Below are 20,437 nucleotides of genomic sequence, written 5' to 3'. Positions count from 1 at the left end.
TTTGGGCCACTGCCCACTTTGTGGCCTTTATGGTTGGCCTGGGAGCTGTCATGGTGCCGGTGGTTGTGTCACTTAGCAGGCTAATGTATTACAGTGAGCGTATAATGAGGCGCAGTTTCTACTGCAAGTTGAATCTTCCACCATCTTGGGCCTAGTCGGTTCTAACCAGTTCTTGTTGTATCCAGTTTTTCTCAAGGGCTGTGTCATTCTTTAAGGATTGTGCCCTGCCCCCTTGCCTCTTCATTTATACCTTCCCCAGTTAAGGACAGTCTTGCCAGGATGGAAAGGAGAGGTGGAAGGCAGAGGGCTGCTGTTGTCTGTACCGCAAGGTAGTGACCAGACCAAGGTTTCCTAGATCTCAGGAAGCTCCTGGTATTCTCCTCTTTCCCACAGTTGACATTTGCTAACCCTGAAAAGGAAGCCCAAATAAAAGGGTACTGCAGACTGAGGCCCAAGGGAACACTGGGTGTCCTTGCTCCAGAATGAAGACTGCTAGTGTACTGTGGTTTAATGCTCTGCAACTAGAAGTCTGGAAAGCCAGCAGGGTATAATAGAGGCCTGGACTGTCACAGCATCTAACACAGGTTATCAGTGCAGTGCCAGGACCACTAGGGTGATGACACATGATTCCTGTAGTCAGCTCACCGCCCTGAGGAGAGAGACTCGGACTCTGCCCACCTCAGGCTGTAAGCACTGCTGGAGGGGTGGGGGTGGGGGGGTGAGTGTACACTTACTGGAGAGGAGGGGCTTGCTGGCTCCTCCAGGGAAGCTGGGCACCACCGAAGGGTGGCTAGTGGAGATAGGGATTGTCTGCAAATGTCTGAGACGCCTGATTTCTATGAGAGAATCTAGAATCTTGTCAAGGGTGTGTCTCAGGCTGAACTGGATAACCTGGCCACACAATGATGCTGGGGGCAGAGATCATCATCTCAGGGTGGGAACAGAGCAGCTTAATTGGGCTGGGGAGGTGGGTGGGGAGACAGGCAGGAGGGAGCAGGGTATGGGGTATTTTGCTAAATTAGCCTTGGATGCCATCCTCCAGGCAGGGGGAGTCGTCAAAGCAGGGCCGAGGGTCAGATGGTGTTTGAGGAGGGTGCTGAGGGAGGCTCCTTGCGGGGAGAAGTGAGGTGGACGCGCATTGGGAGGCCGCCAGTTCGGATGAGGGAGGTGGAGGGCTTGAAGCAGGGCTCAAGCAGAGGGGAGGGAAGGGGAAACTGGATTTCACAGGTAGGATAAGGACTTGTGCTAGACGGGGAGGAGAGAAAGCAGCTCTGGGTGCTCGGTGAATGGGGAAAAGCAGATGGTACTGGCCGGGGTACCGACTCAAGACCAGGAGAGGTTTGCGTGCGCGCGTGTGAGGAGGTACTGAAGACGGGAGTTGGACTGGACGCGCGCAGTTCTACTTCTGTCACATCCAGGTGGGGTAGAAATCACTTCCTGCCCCTGGAACCCTCTCTGGCCTATTTTGCAAACCAGGGGCGTGGACAGAGTCGTCCGGAAGCGTCCGGCCTCGCGGGTTGGGCGGAGGGCCGTCCGGGGTGTGGCCGCCGCCGGCCCCTCCTCCGCGGGCTCCCTGCGGCGGTGCCGGTAGCTAAGCTCTCGGCTCAGGCCCGCACCGCCGCCCGCGCCCGCCCGCTTACCGGTAAGACGGCGGCTCCGATCCCTTCCCGCCCTCGGGCCCCCTCGGTCCCGCAGGCCGGGCGCTCCCCCGGGACCCCCTGCCGAGTGTCCTCCGCGGGCACCCGGGGACGGCTGAGGGGCGGCGGCGCGGCACTGGCAGGGCTGAGGCGTCCCGCAGGCCACGTGTCCCCGCGGTAGCGGCTGGCTGGCGCGGGACCCACGTGGCCTCCGGCCCGGGGTCCGGACCCCCTCGAGGCCTGTGTGAACGCGGCCGCGACGCCCTGACCGCACCTGTCGCCCGCAGGACCATGGCCCACGCGGAGCGCACCTTCATCGCCATCAAGCCCGACGGCGTGCAGCGCGGCCTGGTGGGCGAGATCATCAAGCGCTTCGAGCAGAAGGGATTCCGCCTTGTGGCCATGAAGTTCCTTCAGGTGACGCGCCCCGCTCCCCTCCCCCCGCGGCGAGGTCGCGGGTGGTTTTCCTTACCCGCAGCGTCGATCCGCGTGTCTTTTCTTAGTCGGAGTCCCCCTTGGCTGATTTCGGACCCGCGAATACCCCTTTGCTTTGGGCCTCCAACCCCCACCCCACCCACCCACCCAGGGCTCCACGGGCCCGCCAGACCCTTCCCCGAGGCCCGGGGTGGACAGACGCCCTTGGAAGGTTAAGCGGAGGTGACGTGACTCAGGCTCCGGGGCTGCTTCCTTCCCGCAGCTGCGACGGGCAGTGGGCCGCAGGGGGGCAGCAGGGAGTGGAGGAGGTCTGCGCCCCGGGCCCACGCAGGTCCACCCAGGCACGGGATGGAGGCTGGAATCCTTTTGTGCCTCAGCTTGCAACTCTGAGATGATTGAGGTCTTAGGTGGGGTGTGCCTTACTCTGCCCTTTCTCTGCAGGCTCCCTTTGGCATAGGGCAGTAACTATATCTTCCAATTTGGGGTACAGATCTGGACCTTAGGGGATAAGTACCTAAGAACTGAAATTTAAACCAAGCTTTCTCAGTTAACGTCTGAAATATTTAAAAGGGCATTGGGAATGGGCCAGAGGGTTTGATATGACGTCTGTCTGGCATATTTCCTTTGATTGCAGCCAAAGCTTAACTCCCTAACCACCTCTTTCTAAGGATTATAACATCCGTCAGGTCATTGACATGAGGGTGTCTTCATGATCAGAACAATCTTTCCGCTAAGATAGCATCAGTTTCATGGTTTGGACGGGTTGTTGTTTTTTTTTTTTAAATACGCACCTTATGAATGTGAGCTAAAATACACACCCAGACTTTTAGAGAACCTACCGTGTTACTGGTGGGGGGAGGTGGGCGGGTTCTGAGGATGGGATAGAGCCATATTTGAGCCTTTCTAGTTTACTTCCTAATTGGTACCTCCTCTTCAATGCCAGGCCTCTGAGGAACTCCTGAAGCAGCACTACATTGACCTGAAAGACCGCCCATTCTTCCCAGGGCTGGTGAGGTACATGAACTCTGGGCCAGTTGTGGCCATGGTAAGTGCTTGTGCTGGAGGAGAGGGAGCCAAGGAAAGTAACGGCTGATAGGTAACTGGGTCTGCTCAGTGTCTTCATGTTCCTTTTTAGACATCTTCCGCAGATACTCCAAGTTCCTTGTTTTACAAAGGCAGCCTGCTGGAGTGAGTTAGTTTACAGACCAACTGGGAACTTGGGAGGAAAAAGGAAGTGAGAATCAGAACGTAAAGAGAGTTCTCTGTGATCCTGTGCTAGAAATGAACTGGTCTATTTCTTCCTGTGGCATTGTCCAATTGGAAATGAAGTGAATAGAGGTAGAGGGTATAATAGGGAGTTAATAAAATTGTTGGGAAAGAAGCCCTACTTCCTGTTCCCTGAGGGTGACCTTTTCTTCTTTCTGCTTTTCCCTGGAATACATTTTCCCCTTTCATGTCAGTCTTTGCCATGTCTTGCTCTAACAGTCTTCTGCGATGCCCTTCCCACTGATCCTGTTCCAGTCTGCTCACTTTTCTTTACCCTTTCACCACTATTTTTTGAGTTTGTGGCTGCATTAAGATTCTTCGGTCTTGTTAATCTCTGTCTCAGCCAGAGTGGGAAGTCCCCAAGTTGGGCAGACTTTTTCTCTGTATCCTAGCAATACACTTGGGATGGAGTATGGAGTATTTACTACTACTGGGGTTGGCTGACAATCATGTCACTGATTGGTCTTACTGATGTGTGCTGTTAGGTAGAGGTAAATGTTTGTTTTTAATGGTCCTGAATGGCAGAACTGATGAAATTCCTTTTCCCTAATGTCAAGGTCTGGGAGGGCCTGAATGTAGTGAAGACAGGGAGAGTGATGCTTGGGGAGACCAACCCAGCGGATTCTAAGCCGGGCACCATTCGTGGCGACTTCTGCATTCAAGTTGGCAGGTAAGTTCCAAGGGACACTAATGACCTTTCCTCAAAGCCACTTAACTTGGGTTTAAAACAAACATTTTTGGCATATTCCAATTTTAGAAAATTTTGAACGTTTAAATTAGGTGGTAGTTATCATTGGATGACCGCTTTCTTAAATAGTTACTTCTCTAGGCTACTTAAAATTTTAGCCAAGGCATTTGCACAAGGGAGCTGCCTGCGGTAGGTCCTTCGTGACAGAAGAAAGTGCGGAAAATGGGGCAAGGAAGGGGTCTAGCCTTGGCTCTGCCCTTTGTGGTGCTGTGTCCAAGGTGTGTCACTTTTAGCCTTTTTGGTTCCCTCACTCATACAGAATCTCTACAAAAATTTGTATAGTTATGAGACAAACGGAATAAAGGGATTGTCAATAAGCGTGAATGTTTTGATTGGACTTTGCACATTAGTGTTGTAAGAAAGTACAGCAGCAATGGCTGTTGATAATGAATGCGTCACATCTAGTTTGGGTTTTGGTCTGGGTATTCCTATATTTTTCAAAATTTGAGAAGCAATGTTTTGTGGCAATCTTGGGTACAAGTGCTGTTGTGAAAATTTAGAAGCATAATAAAGTTGAACCAAGTGATGCTTTTGGCTTAAGTACTTTTATAGTTTTATAGTTGCTTTTAAGAGGAGATACTTGGGGGTGGTCAGCTGCTTCAAGGAGCAACTGGCTGAAAAGGTCTTCAGTGACTGTCCTTTGCTTTATCCATTGAACAGACTTTTGTACTTTAAAATGTGGTAACTAGAAATTGTTCTCCTTCTTAGGAACATCATTCATGGCAGTGATTCAGTAAAAAGTGCTGAGAAAGAAATCAGCCTGTGGTTTAAGCCTGAAGAACTGGTTGAGTACAAGTCTTGTGCTTTTGACTGGATTTATGAATAAGAGGTGGAAGGAGCATCAGTCCCCTCTGGCACCACCTGATGTGTCCCTGGGCACAGCTCTTCATTCCACTAACTTGGAAGCAGGAGGATGGATGTTTCTTTCCTGAAGTATATCCACCAATAAAGCCTTTGAAAACGGGGTGCACACTCTGGTGATTACTGGTTACTAAGCTGGAAGACGTGACTTGGTTCCCTGGCTATCGTAGTGTTATCCAGAACAAATTAATCCTGCTTGTTATGGAAAAACGATTTAATCCTTCTCAGCACCTGGTATACTTCCAGACTCCAGGAGGGAAAGCAGTGAGGCTGAAGAGGACAAGTGTGGCACTGGTTGTGTATCTGAGGAAACTAATAAGGAAATAATGAACGTAATAAAGATCCCAACCACTTTAGCTGATGTAGAAATGCACATTTCTGTACAAAGAATTTGTTGAAACTTGGTAGAATGAAACAGAGACCAGTCAAGTTGTCCAGATTTACATTCTTGTTGATTGCAAATTGGGCAAGTTACGTATGAGGAAATGGAAGCCTAAGGACACCTGTAAGGTGAGGATGATACCATGGCAATGCAGGATTAAATGAAACAATGCATGTAAAGCAGTTAACCTAGTGCCTGGCCCGTAGCTGGTACATAAATATTCCCTGCAACCCTACCTCCCTTCTTACTCTACCCTGGGATGAGATATTTATCATGCCTATTTCCTGGGCTAGTATTAAGTGGTTACAAAATCCATATTGCCTGTTAATTTTTATATATGCTACATGCTTTCACTACATTAAATGGCAGTTTATTGAAATTAGATCCTGGGGCAGGCCTGGGGTCTGCATTCTAATGTGGAGGTGCCCACCCTGGATCCACGTGCACAGTGGCTAAGGTACCTGTCAGCAGCAGCAGCGGTTACTGTGTATAAGCTTACTCTGTGCCAGGGTTGTTCTAAGAACTTCACGTACATGGGTTCATTTAATGTTCACAACTCTTAGGAAGTTGGTACTAGTATCCTATTTTATAACTGAGGAAACAGTCAAGTTAGAGAGCTTAACAAGTGAAGGAGTTAAGTTCCAATGCAAGTAGCTGGCTTCAGACTCAGCTCTTGGCCACTGCTTTACTACCTTTATATAGTTTTCCAAGTGACATGATAAAGTCATGAGTTTGGAGGGTGATGAAGTCAAATTTGGAGTGGTGAGAGCTGAGGTGAGGGATATGAATGTTAGGACTTAATCTGGTAGAACTGAATGAGGAAGGGTAGGCTATGGTGAGGACAAAAGCACTGCCTCTGGAATAAGGTTGGGTTTTGGACCTAATCCTATATACCAGTTGGGTGTGTGAAAGTGGACAACTAATTCAGAACCTTTTATGCTTTCATAAAACTGTATTTTAAACATATAATAAATGCATTTTTAAAAATACATTACTTTTTATATAATTATTTGTTGTTAATAGGCAAGCCCTTTGGCCTGCTTGTGAGGCTTGGAATTCTTAACAGGCCAAAAAGGGATGTTAACCTAGCCTCAGTAAGAGTCTGCAGAAAGGAAATAGTTGCTGTTCTCACCGTCTCACAAGGCTGGATAAACAACACAGTGCTAAAGTTACTTGTTTTGGGGAAACATTTGTTCCTCTTAAAACATGGGCATAAAGCACTTTAGGAAACTAGTTTCCCAAGAGGCACGTAAGGGTTTAAAGAAGAATGTATATGTCAAAGCTCAGGATAGTAATTGAGGCCAACCTGGGAATTCCAGTTTACTAGGGCAACTGTTTTCAAGCCATTTAAGGTAGGAAGCAGGGCAGAAATTAGGTTCTGTTTTTCTAAAGTGATGAAATTAACTACTAAAGATACCCAGTCCACCTCATTACTGTCTAACATCCATAAAATTCTCTACAAACTGCTTCTGCAGTAAAAGTTGGATAATTTCCCCCAGAGTCAGCTGTTGATAAAGGAGTGTGTCTGCGTGCCCTCTTAACGTAAACAGCAAGAGCAAGCTGGGATAATTCATTTACATCCTATGAACCTTGCTGCTGAGGTTAATGGAGCTGGGAAAAAAAAAAAGTCTCCTAGCAATCATGCCAACCCTGAAACACCATGTTCTGACTAAAGTCATTTAATTTCCCCACAAGGGGTCCACACTCACCCCTCCTGTGTTTTTTGCCTATTCCCTCCAAGCGAGATCCTGGCTCAAATGCAGCTATGGCCATATATCCACCCATATTCTCTTCCTCTCGTCAGCCAGCAGTAAATTCTTCCTCACTTGTGCTGGCTTACCTTATGAGAGTACAGGTTCTGTGAGGGAGGAACTGATCTGACTTTCCCAGGGGCTTTCGACTGCTTATAGAAGGCACTCAAGGGACTTCCCTGGCCGTCCAATGGTTAAGACTCCGTGCTTCCACTGCAGGGGGTGCAGGTTCAATCCCTGGTTGGGGACCTAGGATCCTGCATGCTGCGTGGCGCAGCCAAAAAAAAAAATAAATAAATAAAAGGCGGCACTCAGTATTTTGAATAAAAAAGGAAATCCCTCAAATATCAAAGCATATTAAAGAATTGCTCATATACAACTTAACTTTAACGTTTTATTTTGTGTAAAAAAGGGCAAATTTAGTGAATTATTTTCATCTTGTACACAAAGTTATAATTTTAATGCTTTTCACATCCATGCTGAAAATTTGCAATTTGGTAAAAATGAAAGGAACGTAAATTTCTCCAAAGGAATTTTTCACGCCATTATATACACTTTACGAGAAAGTTTCAAACACTTTCTCAGTGATCACAAGTTACCAAGAAAATAAAAGATTAAATTTGTACAGATATTGATCTATTTATCAAATACATACAGAAATGATGTAAAAACCTTATGCAGTTTACTTTGACCTCTGTCCTCAAAAGATTTGCCCAGGGACAGATACTTTTCTTTTGTATAAATGACTGTGGCTTTATTTAAAATATGAAAATCAAAGGAAGAAACCCAGTTTAATCACAGTATTTTTAAAATCCCTTCCCAATAGTAAAGGATCATTACCAAATATATAGCACCATAATACAAATATTGACGGGAGAGGGTATTCACATCACACAAAATTAATAATAATAAAAACAAACAAACACTGAAAACCCGTGTTAGTATCCGTAGAATAAGAAGTTGATAACAGCTTTAGCTTTCCTCATACACAGCAAGGAAAAGGTTAAAGAGTTTAAACTACCAAAAATCCCCAAATAATCCTAACAGGAAAAAAAACAAAACAAACCCAAGGTCAGCAGTACATTTGAACCGTAGAATAGAATGGGGCTACTGAGTTGTACACTTGGAGTTGTGGCTAAGACATGAATCTCCTCTGCATCAACTCATTTTCTGTTCATCGGCAGCAGGGAGTTAGAGTCTGAACAATGAAGAGGGCTTCAGATTGTGTTTATTCGGTAGGAAGTCCTTACCAACATTTAACGTTGGTCGTGGGATTAAGACACGAAACACTTCATAAATAGGTGGGAAATCTGAAAACACTCAGAGCCTGGCTTTGCTGCAGAACTGGAAGCTTATAAAACCTGGCTACAAATGAGCATTTCACAGAACTAATTACCAGGCTCCAAATCAAATCCCTCCTGGTTTATTCAGTTCCCTATAGAGCCCCTAAGCCCAGGGTACTGTTAGAGCACACGATACAACTGGCTTCTTGTGCCCATATCATGGAATCGGAGTCCTGGGTTTAATTCACTAAGCCTGAGAATAAAGACTGTTGTAACCCTTGCTTTTTGGAAGTCTTCCAGGCTTTAAGTTTATAGGAAGATTCTTAAAAGTTAAAGATTTGGGAAGTGTGAGGATGTCACATTTACAGTAGGTCCCTCTCAGTAATGTTGTTTAAGATAAATATCCAGTAATTTAACAGCTGAATTCACATATATCTGACACATGAGAATCAACTTGGCATTGATATGATCTGCATTTATGCCCCTAAAGAGTCAGTATTAAGAAATGTTGACATGCGATTCCATACATTCTTACACTATAAAGTAACAAATTTTACTTCCAGTAGCAACTATAAAACCTTATGATATTAACCCCTCTTGCATAGAATGAGGTAAACCTGTGCATATTACCAATGCTATTATTCCCAAAAGTAGAGCAATATTTTAGAAAATAAATTGCTGGTTTTTAATGTTTTATGCATTTTAAAATTCAAACAAAAAAAATCTTACCTAAAATGGTCTCCTGGGGCTTTCCATTAACAGTTTTTAAAGCATTCCATAGGCTAAAGGACTGTAGAGGTTAATCATTTTGATTAATTTCTAATTAGCCCTATACCTATTTTCCAGAGGAGATGGTCAATATTACCACTCTGAAGAGGCCAGGCTAAGACCCAGAAGCACTTCTAGAACAGATGCAAGTAATTCCTGAGAGTTTAGTTTATGAACCTCACTGGTAAATGCTAAAGCTCTCTCATTCAGTCACAACTCAGAAAGTCAAAAAATGCAGAGAGCAAACCTTTCACCAATTTACCTTTATATCCTTTTTTCAAAGGAAGCCATGTGAATTTTAAAATAGGGAATGTTCAAAATGGTCCAAATCCGTTATTATTGTTAAAATTAATTCTGAATAGAGTTAAAGACAATTCATACTAATATATATATATATAATTAGTATGAATTGTCTTTAAATTTTAAGAAAATTAAATTCTCTTTCAAATTAGTTTTCTAACAAATCCAGGATAGTTAAAAGCAGAGCTGGAATGATTTTGAAATCTAAACTTATCTTGGCTTTAAACAACTGTTAATTTGATTCTCCTGGTAATACAGAACATGTGTTTTGGGGTGTGGTTATACCAAGTATTATCTCATAGATGGAGAGAAATGGCAGAGAACTGATGAGAATCCCTTTTATGGGGTATTTTTTAGTAAGGAAAATAAAATAAACTTAGGACAATATTGCATTTTCCCCAACCCCTCAACATGTAGACTGAGATCTTGTATATCTTGTCAACCATTCCAGTTTAACACTTTAGTGTTAGGATAATTTTAGTCATTTTTTAATTAAAAGAGAACATATAAAAGTATCCAGAGTTCTTCCAGTTTCATACAGAACTCTAAAGAAATTTTCACAGAATGAAAAACATTTCTGTACAAATATTTAAAATGGGCTGCAATAAAATGCCAACAAGCAGAATTAATTACCCTTCCGTGATCTATGTGGTGATGAGCTCTCCATGGGGCGGGGATGGGGGGGATGTTCAGTTGCATATTCTGCAGCAGAGGAAGCTGGAGATGTGACTGGCCTAACTTCCAAAATCCCAAAATCTCCCAACAGGTACCAAAAAGGTTCATTTGTAATGACAGTTCATTTGCATTTACAACTATATCCTTCTTAAATCATTTCCTTCAATCCTGCTACCTAAACTTTAATCTTACCAAAAAAGTTAGAATTTCAGTTCTTGTTAACAATGCACATAAATCCAAACTTGGAAAATATTACAAAATTCTTTCAAAAGCTTCAAATACAACACAAAAATTGTCCATCTTTATAAATTGAAAAATTTCCCCCCACAGCTAAAATAGTTTCCCTACCCACTTGAAAAATCTGGAACTGAAATTTTCTATGTTTAGCAAAATGTCCCAGTAGAATAGCCCCGCTGTACAGCTGGATTGATTATAAATCAGTCCTGTGTAAAATTCTTTCCCTCCCACCCTCAGTTTCTGAGCAACCTCAGGGCTCTTGTTTGATGTAGAAGTTGGCAGAGCCATTGCTTTCCTGATCAGATGCTCCTTGGAGGAAATTATAATCCTCTCCATCTATCAACTCCTCCTTCAGCTGCAATGTAGTCACTGTAAAAAATAAATGTACAAGATGTTATTAAGTCTTTCTAGAATATTCAGATTGCTTCATGTTCCACCAGCTTCAGTTAATACGACTTCTTCATGTCTTCAATAACTCTTAAAACTAACTCCCCCCGAAGGAAGAGCATTTAATTAATTTTAATTTTCAAAGTATATTCGTAGTTAAGAAGAGTTCCAAAAAGGAACAATACTGCAAATTGGACACTGCACAAATGGATACTGTCAATGAAATGTTGAAGGTAACAGTGATCACTAATTTGACTAGAATGATTAGAAGTTTTCTCATGATTAAGTATTCACTTTTATGTCAATGTCTACATAAACAGCATGTTTCTTGGACAGTTCTGAATAAAAAGTAACACAACAAATGACTTTAATATGTTATTATCTCCAAGGAGTACCTAAAGACTCCCTTCATAAAAAAGATATAAATCTGATAATATTAAACACCTGTATTAAAACTAAAATCAAGAAAAACTTAAGTAATCATTTTAAGTAAAATAAAAATTGATTGACACCAGCAACATGAAAATCCTTGGTATAGAAAACAGCTAACTTTGGGAATTCCCTGGTGGTCCAGTGGTTAGGACTCTGCACTTTCAATGCCGAGGGCACGGGTTCAATCCCAGATGGGGGAACTAAGACCCTGCAAGCTATGCAGTGCGGCCAAAAAAGAAAACAAAAACAAAAACAAAAACAGCTAACATTACCAATGGGATCACTTAACAGTAGTACTGCCTGTCTGAGTTCTTATCTGAAGGCTTCTTCTTCTTTTTTTTTTTTGTGGTACACGGGCCTCTCGCTGCTGTGGCCTCTCCCGTTGTGGAGCACAGGCTCCGGACATGCAGGCTCAGCGGCCATGGCTCACAGGCCCAGCCGCTCCGCGGCATGTGGCATCTTCCCGGACCAGGGCACGAACCCGTGTCCCCTGCATTGGCAGGCGGACTCTCAACCACTGCGCCACCAGGGAAGCCCTGAAGACTTCTTTTTTAATGAAAACAAACAACAGTATAGGCAATCTTCAATTTATGAACAGGTCATGTTCCAATAGGTCTTTATTTTCACGGACAACTGTTTTTCAGTTTCCAGTATTTTCAGTGGGGTTTAGGTTTCTTGGTAGTCACTGAAGTCATGCTAGTCATAATTTTTAGTGACAGGAGGGCTCTTCTTACTGCATGGACAAGCAAGAAGAAAAAGAGGAATGTTTTCTTTGCTGGTCCCAGCACTGGTCTTAGGCAAAAGTTTAGGCTGTTTAATTCTGAGATTTTCCTATCTCTTTTTATAAACATCTCTTAAGTTACCTCAACGCAGTTAGTCAGTAATTTCAGGCTGCCCTAAATCCTTTCCCCGAAGCCCACCCTCTACTTCCTATAGAACATCTCCCTTCAAAAAATTACTTTCCTACTTTTTAAATGAAAATGATCTCAGCTAGGTGTTAAACAAACACTAGTCTTAGTAACTGCCAACCTCTCAGAGATGTATTCGAGTTTCTTAAAAAGTTACTGTTTAACCAAAATTGAGCTGGTAAAGTTTCAAATAATTTAAAGAACAGGTGACCTTTCATGCTTACATTCTCACTGGAATCTAATCCCACGGTGAGTAATGCTAACTTTCTTCTTCAATTTCTTCAGCACAGAGACCTGTTAAGTCAGAGTTCACAAACTGGGCTTTTCCCTCCCTCACCTCTGCCCTGTGGTTCTTTCAAATTGACTGAATATTCTGAAACAGGAGATTTCATATAAAACCATGAAAAGTAGGGAGACTTGGTAACATAAGACTAGCATTCTTGAAGGGCTATTAACAGTGGGAACCAATGTAGCCTAAGGCCTCCCTCTGCACAACCTGTGACTCTCAGGCTGGCTGTTCAGCCACTGAGTAACCACCTGTCTGCTTCCTGCAGGGACTGTCTCCAAAGGAAAGGTGAAATTTTTTTGTTTCTTTTTTTATGGCTCTTTTCATAACAACTGGAGTGAGAGGATGAAGATATATATGGAATGTAAATTGGGAACTGCTTATACAGGGGGAAAAAGGTCAATTTATGAGAAGAATTAGGACTCAAAAGAGTATTTAGATGAGTAGTAAGCCAACTAAGTTTCATGAAACAATAACACCACGTGGAACAATATTAAAATGGCTATTTTTAAAGTCAAATAGTGATAGAAAAATACTTCGTGTCTTGATTTTAGTTACAAAAGATTAGTTTCAAAAATAATGGTCTTTGACATCTTATTTAATAATTTAAAGAATAATCTTCTGGGGCTTCCCTGGTGGCGCAGTGGTTAAGAATCCGCTTGCCAATGCCTGGGACACGGGTTCGAGCCTGGGTCCGGGAAGATCCCACATGCCGCGGAGCAACTAAGCCCGTACGCCACAACTACTGAGCCCGCGTGACTAGAGCCTGTGCTCTGCTACAAGAGAAGCCACCACAATGAGAAGCCCGCGTGCAGCAACGAAGACCCAACACAGTCAAAAATAAATAAAATTTTAAAAAAAGAATAATCTTTTGAAATAACGCTAATTCATTTTATTTTACTTTGGTACTTGTTTTGGTAATGGTGTTAAAAAATTTAATAGCCCAAAGACTGAAAAGTGAATACATTATGCCTACAATAATAGCAAAACACATACCAATCAGACTGCTGAAAGGTAAAGCAAACATGACTGTGCTTACTTTAAAAAATCCTTTAAAAAAATTAGTTAATATGATAAAAATGCTTTTATGGAGGATATCAAACATGTAACAGTTATCCTTCAAGTCAAACCAACATGTGCTGTTAAGGACATTTGAACAATACCATGAAAATAAACACATGGAAAAGGAAAAAAACCCCAAATTTCATTAAAGGTGCAGTACCCACAATAAAAGGTTGATTAAAACAATATCTTGTTATATGATGATCAGATGGCTAAATGAATGAGAAAAGAATTACTGTGCTTCAAGACCAAACATGTTCCATCCAAACAGATGCTTTTTTTTTTTTTTAAATGTAAGAAAAGTAAATTGAAATTCTAAAGCACATCCTGAAACTATTTACACTTATTATTAACAACAAAGTTCTGGGTTATGCTTCTACTCATGTTAAAATATGGAAACAATGTTCTTAAAAAAAAATAACTCAAGATAAAGGTGAAACAGTCACTCAGATGTGTAATGTTCTAATGCAAAGTTTCAGTGTTTTCAAGGAACCTAAAATAAAGCCTGTCTGGTATCTTCACACTTATCATTTCTCCTTTACAGGCCTTATTCTCAATGAATGATGGATGAAGTAAAATAGATCCTGTGGCTGATGTCACTTTCTACATAAATGCATTTTCTTGGCTCTGTTTTTAAAAGCAAGTTACTTTGCTGACTTTACTCACTAACATTTCAAAAGACAATCTAACAGAAATCACATTTTCCTAGTTAGAAGTCCATAAATAATAAATTCTCTCAATAGCTAAACAAACCGCAGCTTTCAGAGTTAAGACAGCAATGTAGTCCCTACATAGTTTCACCACAGTAAAATCACATTAAATCCCACAAGATGTGCCCCTAGCTCAGAAGATACACACAATAGACACTAGTGGAAAGGGAAGTCACTTAGGAGGCCTTGTGGGTTCCATCCTGTATGCCTACTCCAAGTTCCTGGGTTTTGCCAATCCTAAAAGTCAAGTTCTCTCACAAAACGTGACACACACCTTCAAAATCAGTCTAATGCTTAAAGAAAATACACCTCAAATGCAATAAAAATTCAAACATATTCAGAGCTCACAATATGGTTAATCACTTAGGTTACAGAAAACTTTCATAATAACAAGTACAAAAAGAAAAAAGTTACAAAGACAAGAAAAGAAGCTGAAAGGCTCTTTAGTCATTTGAAGGTATTTCCATAAAAGAGCAGATAAACTTGCATTTGCAGTCCTAATCCATTTCTTATACAAGAGAGGTATAGTAATTTTCTCTAGATATAAAGATATGAGTGATCTTCAGAGAAACAGACTAGGAAGGATCAAGATCACCTAATACACTGTTTAAGAAGGCAAAAGCTAAAGAACACATTTTAAAATGGAAAAAAAAAGGCTGAGGACAACTTCAGGTGCAAAAATATTAGCAAACAGAGGAATGAAAAGAAAACAGAGCTAGGTACTAAGTCCCATCATGGTTTTCAACATATAAAAGGCATTTTAAAGACTGCAAATTAGATAAAAAATGGTTTAAAGGCAATAGTTAGGATATGGCAGAATATATGCCAAGGTAGATACAACTTTGGCTTTGGGGCTATTTGATCTGTACTCCCGTCTAAGATTCATCATATGCAAGCGAAGCCTCTGACATTCTACGGTCACATGTTTGTTCTTAGCATTTACAAAGGGCAGTCTTCCTTATACTCTACCAGCTTAGCCTAACCAACTCAACTCAAATTAAATGTCATTTACTTACTTAATCACTGTACATATATAAACATGAAATTACAGAAATAAATTTCACTCAAATTCAATACCAAAATTATAGAGGTATTATATTTCCAAATCCATGTTATTCAACTAAGATTGTGGTAAATGTTACTACCAGAACTAAAATCACACAGGAATACAAAACACATCCTGTCTACTGAATGAGACTCTATGGAATGCTATGAACAAAGCCTCATTTTTGGAGCTGATTAATCAGATTGCTCCCTTATGGCATATTTCTCCCTCAGGTCAAGTCACGTAGAATTCTGCAATGCAAAATGTTCAACCATTTTAACGAAACCATGAAACAGTACAAGTTGTCTCACAATTCCATAAACTGAAATCACAGCTTTACCTGAATTTGAAGCTCAAAAGTGGCTTGTAACAAAATAAAAATCCTTCCCTGATTATTCATTTTAGTGAAGTGACTACCAAAGACTAATGAAAATGAATTTTTTAGTTGAAAGAAAAAGAAAAATTTAATGTCAGCATCTGTCATGCCAGACCATGCTTCTATCTCCCACCACCCTAACCCAGACTTTGACCCTCTGCAGTACCTGAGGTGCTGATGTGACCAATTACCTGTTTTGAGGCTGGGACTGAACTCTCGGCTAGTGCGGGGAGGTGGGAAGGCCTCCAGGGCTGTCTGTGCTGGAAGGGCTCGATATAGAGGGGGAGTCAACTCTTCGCCACCAGAGGAGCTCCTCCGTACCCCACCTGTCATGGGCAGGCTCGACAAACTGACAGGCTTCTTCCCAATTGGCATCTTCCTCTCTAAATATCAAGTTAAACTAAAGTAAGCTTTTACTTACATGTGTGGTAAGAAAACTGCATCATAACTAGGAAAGGTTGTGCTGCACAGGATACTCTGAAAAGAGAACCAACTATGCAAGGTTTGTATTTCTGAAAACAAGGTGTGTGTGTGTGTGTGTGTGTGTGTGTGTGTGTGTGTGTGTGTGTGTGTGTGTGTGTGTGTGTGTGTGTGTTGGGGAGTGGATGATGGGGGAGATTATTTCTAGTCTCTCAGAGTCTGGTAATCCTGGTTCTTGACTCTCGAATCAATTTAAGACAAAACAAAGCAAAATGAACTACAGAGAGCATCGAGTGTGGAGAATAGCTGGCTAATTACCTTCAAAAATATTTTAGTTTTAGGGGGACTGACAATCCAATGGCAGAGAGGGTTTTAAAACCCTACTTGTAGGCATTTCACTGCCCATATAAGCCCAAACAAACACTGTCCTTCAGGGAGAAATCAAACAGTTTAATTAATGAATTATATGAGTGGCAGGATTTTACTGATATGAAATGTGCTCCCCTAACTTTTGGTTTATAATTCACTCTTTTAGAAAACAATTATAATTCTTATTCTGAAAAGCAGTTCTAAAATTTAAATGTTTGTTGTCTGCAAGTTCTTCAGCAATCTACTTTCTTTTGAAACACATTTGGTTACGGTTTCATAAGCACACATAAGCTTTCAAAGACTTACACAATGCTTTTACCAACAACAAAAAAATAAGCTTTGCAAACAGTGAACAACCAAGCATACTGCATTAATTTGATTGAAAGCTGAAGGATACTTACATATCTTTGTGACTATAAATTATATCTGTTTTCTTCCAGAGTTTACAAATGACTCAGGCAAGAACAATCAGAAATTATCCTTTGCAAAATCAGAACTAAAAGACAAATCTAAGTTAGACAGTATTCTTGCGTAAAATGATCTGGAAACCAAGCTCCTGTGAGTACACATTCAACTCTCAACTGCCAAACCAAAATCACTTGCAGCATTCATTTAGACGAAAAAGTCTAATGTACTACACACTTGGAGGTAAAAATGCAAGGAGAATCTCCAACTCGCTACTACTTACAATAGCCCCTGAAGATGGTACAGAAATTAGTGCTGGTTTTCCTGCTCTAGAATTACTAAGCCTTGAGGAAAAAAAGGCTTTTCAGATTGGACAGATCATGTGCACACAACCGTCTATATAATTCCCTCGACAGAACATCACCCTTATTTTTCAGAAGCACTAGTTAATAGTTATCCCTTTGCAGCATGAACACAGCTAATTAAAATATCGGCTAGAACCCGCGCACCACAATGAAGAGCAGTCTCCTGCTCGCCGCAACTAGAGAAAGCCAATCAACTGTCTAGTTCTGTAAAAAATAAGCCCTACCAAAGAACACACTGATGGATGATTTTAGGTACAAAAAGACCAAAGAGCCATAAGATGAAACAACAGAGCCAGAATATAATAATCTGTAGACAAACTTAAAAACAGATAAAAGGTTTTGTGGCCTATCTGACTGATATAAATCTGCATGCAATGGATGACTTAGGTTCCTGGACCCCAACTTCTTTCTTATTCTGGTGGGTAAAGTTTTGTGGAAAAAATTTCTAATAAATTATTTGCTGAGTAATGTGAAAACATAAAAGGAACAGTGTCCTTACAATGAAGACTGCTTCTTCATTCACAAAGCACTACAATTCCTTATCCTCAATTCCAAAATTCAAAGGTTTTTTTTTGGCAAAACTTTGGCAACAAAATCAGACCTCACTTGGTGATACTATTTATAATCTTTATTTGGCCCATTAAATGTAACTATTTATATATATTTTGCTTCAAAAAACGCTGCAGATGAGGGCTTCCCTGGTGGCGCAGTGGTTGAGAGTCCGCCTGCCAATGCAGGGGACATGAGGTCGTGCCCCGGTCTGGGAGGATCCCACATGCCGCGGAACGGCTGGACCCGTGAGCCATGGCCACTGAGCCTGCGCATCCGGGGCCTGTGCTCCGCAACGAGAGAGGCCACAGCAGTGAGAGTCCCGCGTACCGCAAAAAAAAAAAAAAAAAAAAAAAAAAAAGCTGCCGAGTCTGCAAGGGGTGTTACATAATGTATGCTACACACACTGTACTTTTTTTCTAAAATCCAAAAAATTCTAAATTCCAAAACACATTTGGTCTCTAGGATTTCTAATAAGGGACTATGAGTCCCTAGTTCTTTTCTTTTCTATGTCCAAAGGACAATTTAAAGGCATTAGAGGGACTTGCCTGGTGGCGCAGTGGTTAAGAACCCACCTGCCAATGCAGGGCCATAGGTTCGATCCCTGGTCCGGGAAGATCCCACATGCCGTGTAGCAAGTAAGCCCGTGCACCACAAATACTGAGCCTACGCTCTAGAGCCCGCGAGCCACAACTACTGAGCCCGCGTGCCACAACTACTGAAGCCTGCACGCCTAGAGCCTGTGATCCACAACAAGAAAAGCCACCACAATGAGAAGCCCGCGCACTGCAACGAAGAGTAGTCCCCTGCTCGCCACAACTAGAGAAAGCCCGCGCACAGCAATGAAGACCTGACGTGGCCAAAAATAAATAAAATAAATAAATTTTAAAAAATAAAGGCATTAGAGATGATGTCATAATATTAAGAGCTATTAAAATGTTAAAGAACAAATTATATTTTTAGCTAAATTCATTTCTTCAGCTAATCCAGAAATCTGATAATGTTAAATGTCACTAAAAACTGGGACAGTGATATCATCACTTCATTAGTTTCACATTTCTTCCCATGTCCCCAGCCCATTAATTCAAAATAATTAAGCCCCATAAACCATAAACAAGTCATGTGTGTGTCACACTGCGGAGGTATGTGAACTGTGTATACAATGCTCAGAAATTCATCCTAAAAAATATATGTCATAAAGTCACTGAGTAATAAAAAGCATTCTTCAATTCGACACATTGCAAAGAAAATTCTGAAATCTCATAATAATAATAAATAAAAAGTGAAAAGACAAGCCAAAGCAGCCTGTCTTAGAGAATGCTTAGTGATCACGTCTGCTATGGTTAGTCCACTGACATGAAGTTACTACGTGACTTCTTGCTAATCAGTTCCAGATAAGTGGGAAATCACTTTCATCTACCTGGTCTGGCAATGTTCTCTAGAGTGCTTTTAGGTGAATATCAAATAGCCAATCAGCAAAATAATTTTTGGTCTGTGGGAGGCTTATGTCCATAATATAAAAGAGAGGGTAAGAGACAGGCCTGATGATTATCACTATTGTGAGGCTGACTTGGGTTTCATGTGGGGAGGAAACTAAAGCACCACTGCAGTGGCTGCTAGAAGTACCCACTGAAAAAACAATTAACATCAACTATAATCAAACGTGTGAAGGTATATTTGATTCTTCACACTGTTTCAGTCTTTTGGTTGTTAATGAGACAGATTAGCACTTAGTCGAACATATGGCAAGTCAGTTGGAAAAATCTGTTTTAGTTTTAATCCTCTAATATACTTTTTACTTTAAAAAAAATCTTTAAGTAAAAATAATCTTATCTCAGAATGAAATATTCCATGACAGTTTCATGAAGAGAAAAATCTGTAGTTTACTATGGGGTGGGGGAGGGAGATTTTAAAAGAATCAGAGCTATCAATATATTTTATATTATTTTGGCTATTAATGTCAGTAATCATTCATTGTAAGGTAAAATATAATATAGACAGCATGTTGAAAAAGATTTTCTTAAGCCTGATTGTGTTACCTATCAACTTGAATTTCTTTTTTTTTTTTTTTTAACTTCAATTTCTTAGAAGTATCATTCTAGAAAGAGAGTTTTGGTTTATAAGAAGGATGGGTTTATTAGTTTCCAAGTCTATTGTAAGCATCAAGCATCTGCTTTTACAGTTTTTTTAATAAAAAATTTTTTAAAAAAGGATTAATTTTCAGAAGGTTTACATATTACTTTAAGAATCATTCACAGGGCTTCCCTGGTGGCGCAGCGGCTGAGAGTCCACCTGCCGATGCAGGGGACACGGGTTCGTGCCCAGGTCCGGGAAGATCCCACAATGCCATGGAGCGGCTGGGCCTGTGAGCCACGGCCGCTGAGCCTGCGCGTCCAGAGCCTGTGCTCTGCAAAGGGAGAGGCCACAACAGTGAGAGGCCCGTGTACCACAAAAAAAAACAAAAAACAAAAAAACAAAAAACGAATCATTCACAGACTCTATTCTTTACCATATATCAAATATTATGGTAATAATTTTTCATGTCAATCAAAGATAAGTGCTTCTCATTATTGAAAAGGTTTGCCTTTTATGGCATACTGCACCTTTAAGCATAATACAGAATGCACAGTTATCAGCTCTCACAGGGGATACCATTTCTGTGCAACAATACCAAGATCCCAGTTGGCTGACAAGTTAGGAAATGTACATAAACACCATGTGGTGACCCACTTTTCTTATGTCCTTTGTATTGCTGGGACTTAGCCTTTTTCTTCTGTTTT

General features: G+C 41.4%; 1 protein-coding gene across 2 annotated transcripts; it reads left to right on the top strand.

Annotated features, from left to right (window-relative positions):
* Positions 1-1,611: 1,611 nt before the first annotated feature.
* On the top strand, positions 1,612-5,051 carry LOC103080718 (nucleoside diphosphate kinase B). Of its 2 annotated transcripts, XM_007464995.1 has the most exons (5): positions 1,612-1,642; positions 1,925-2,054; positions 3,016-3,117; positions 3,896-4,008; positions 4,795-5,051. In XM_007464995.1, exons 2-5 carry the CDS (start codon positions 1,929-1,931, stop codon positions 4,910-4,912), a joined length of 459 nt encoding a protein of 152 aa, XP_007465057.1. In that variant the 5' UTR covers positions 1,612-1,642; positions 1,925-1,928; the 3' UTR covers positions 4,913-5,051. The 2 variants fall into 2 exon arrangements, with proteins under 2 accessions (XP_007465057.1, XP_007465058.1); XM_007464996.1 differs by lacking the exons at positions 1,612-1,642; positions 3,896-4,008.
* Positions 5,052-20,437: the final 15,386 nt, after the last annotated feature.

This window comes from Lipotes vexillifer, unplaced genomic scaffold (genome assembly GCF_000442215.2).
Source record: "Lipotes vexillifer unplaced genomic scaffold, Lipotes_vexillifer_v1.1 scaffold591, whole genome shotgun sequence".
Lineage (NCBI taxonomy): Eukaryota > Metazoa > Chordata > Mammalia > Artiodactyla > Lipotidae > Lipotes > Lipotes vexillifer.
The sequence above is the reverse complement of the archived record's forward strand: the minus strand, read 5'-3'. Positions and strand labels throughout refer to the sequence as shown.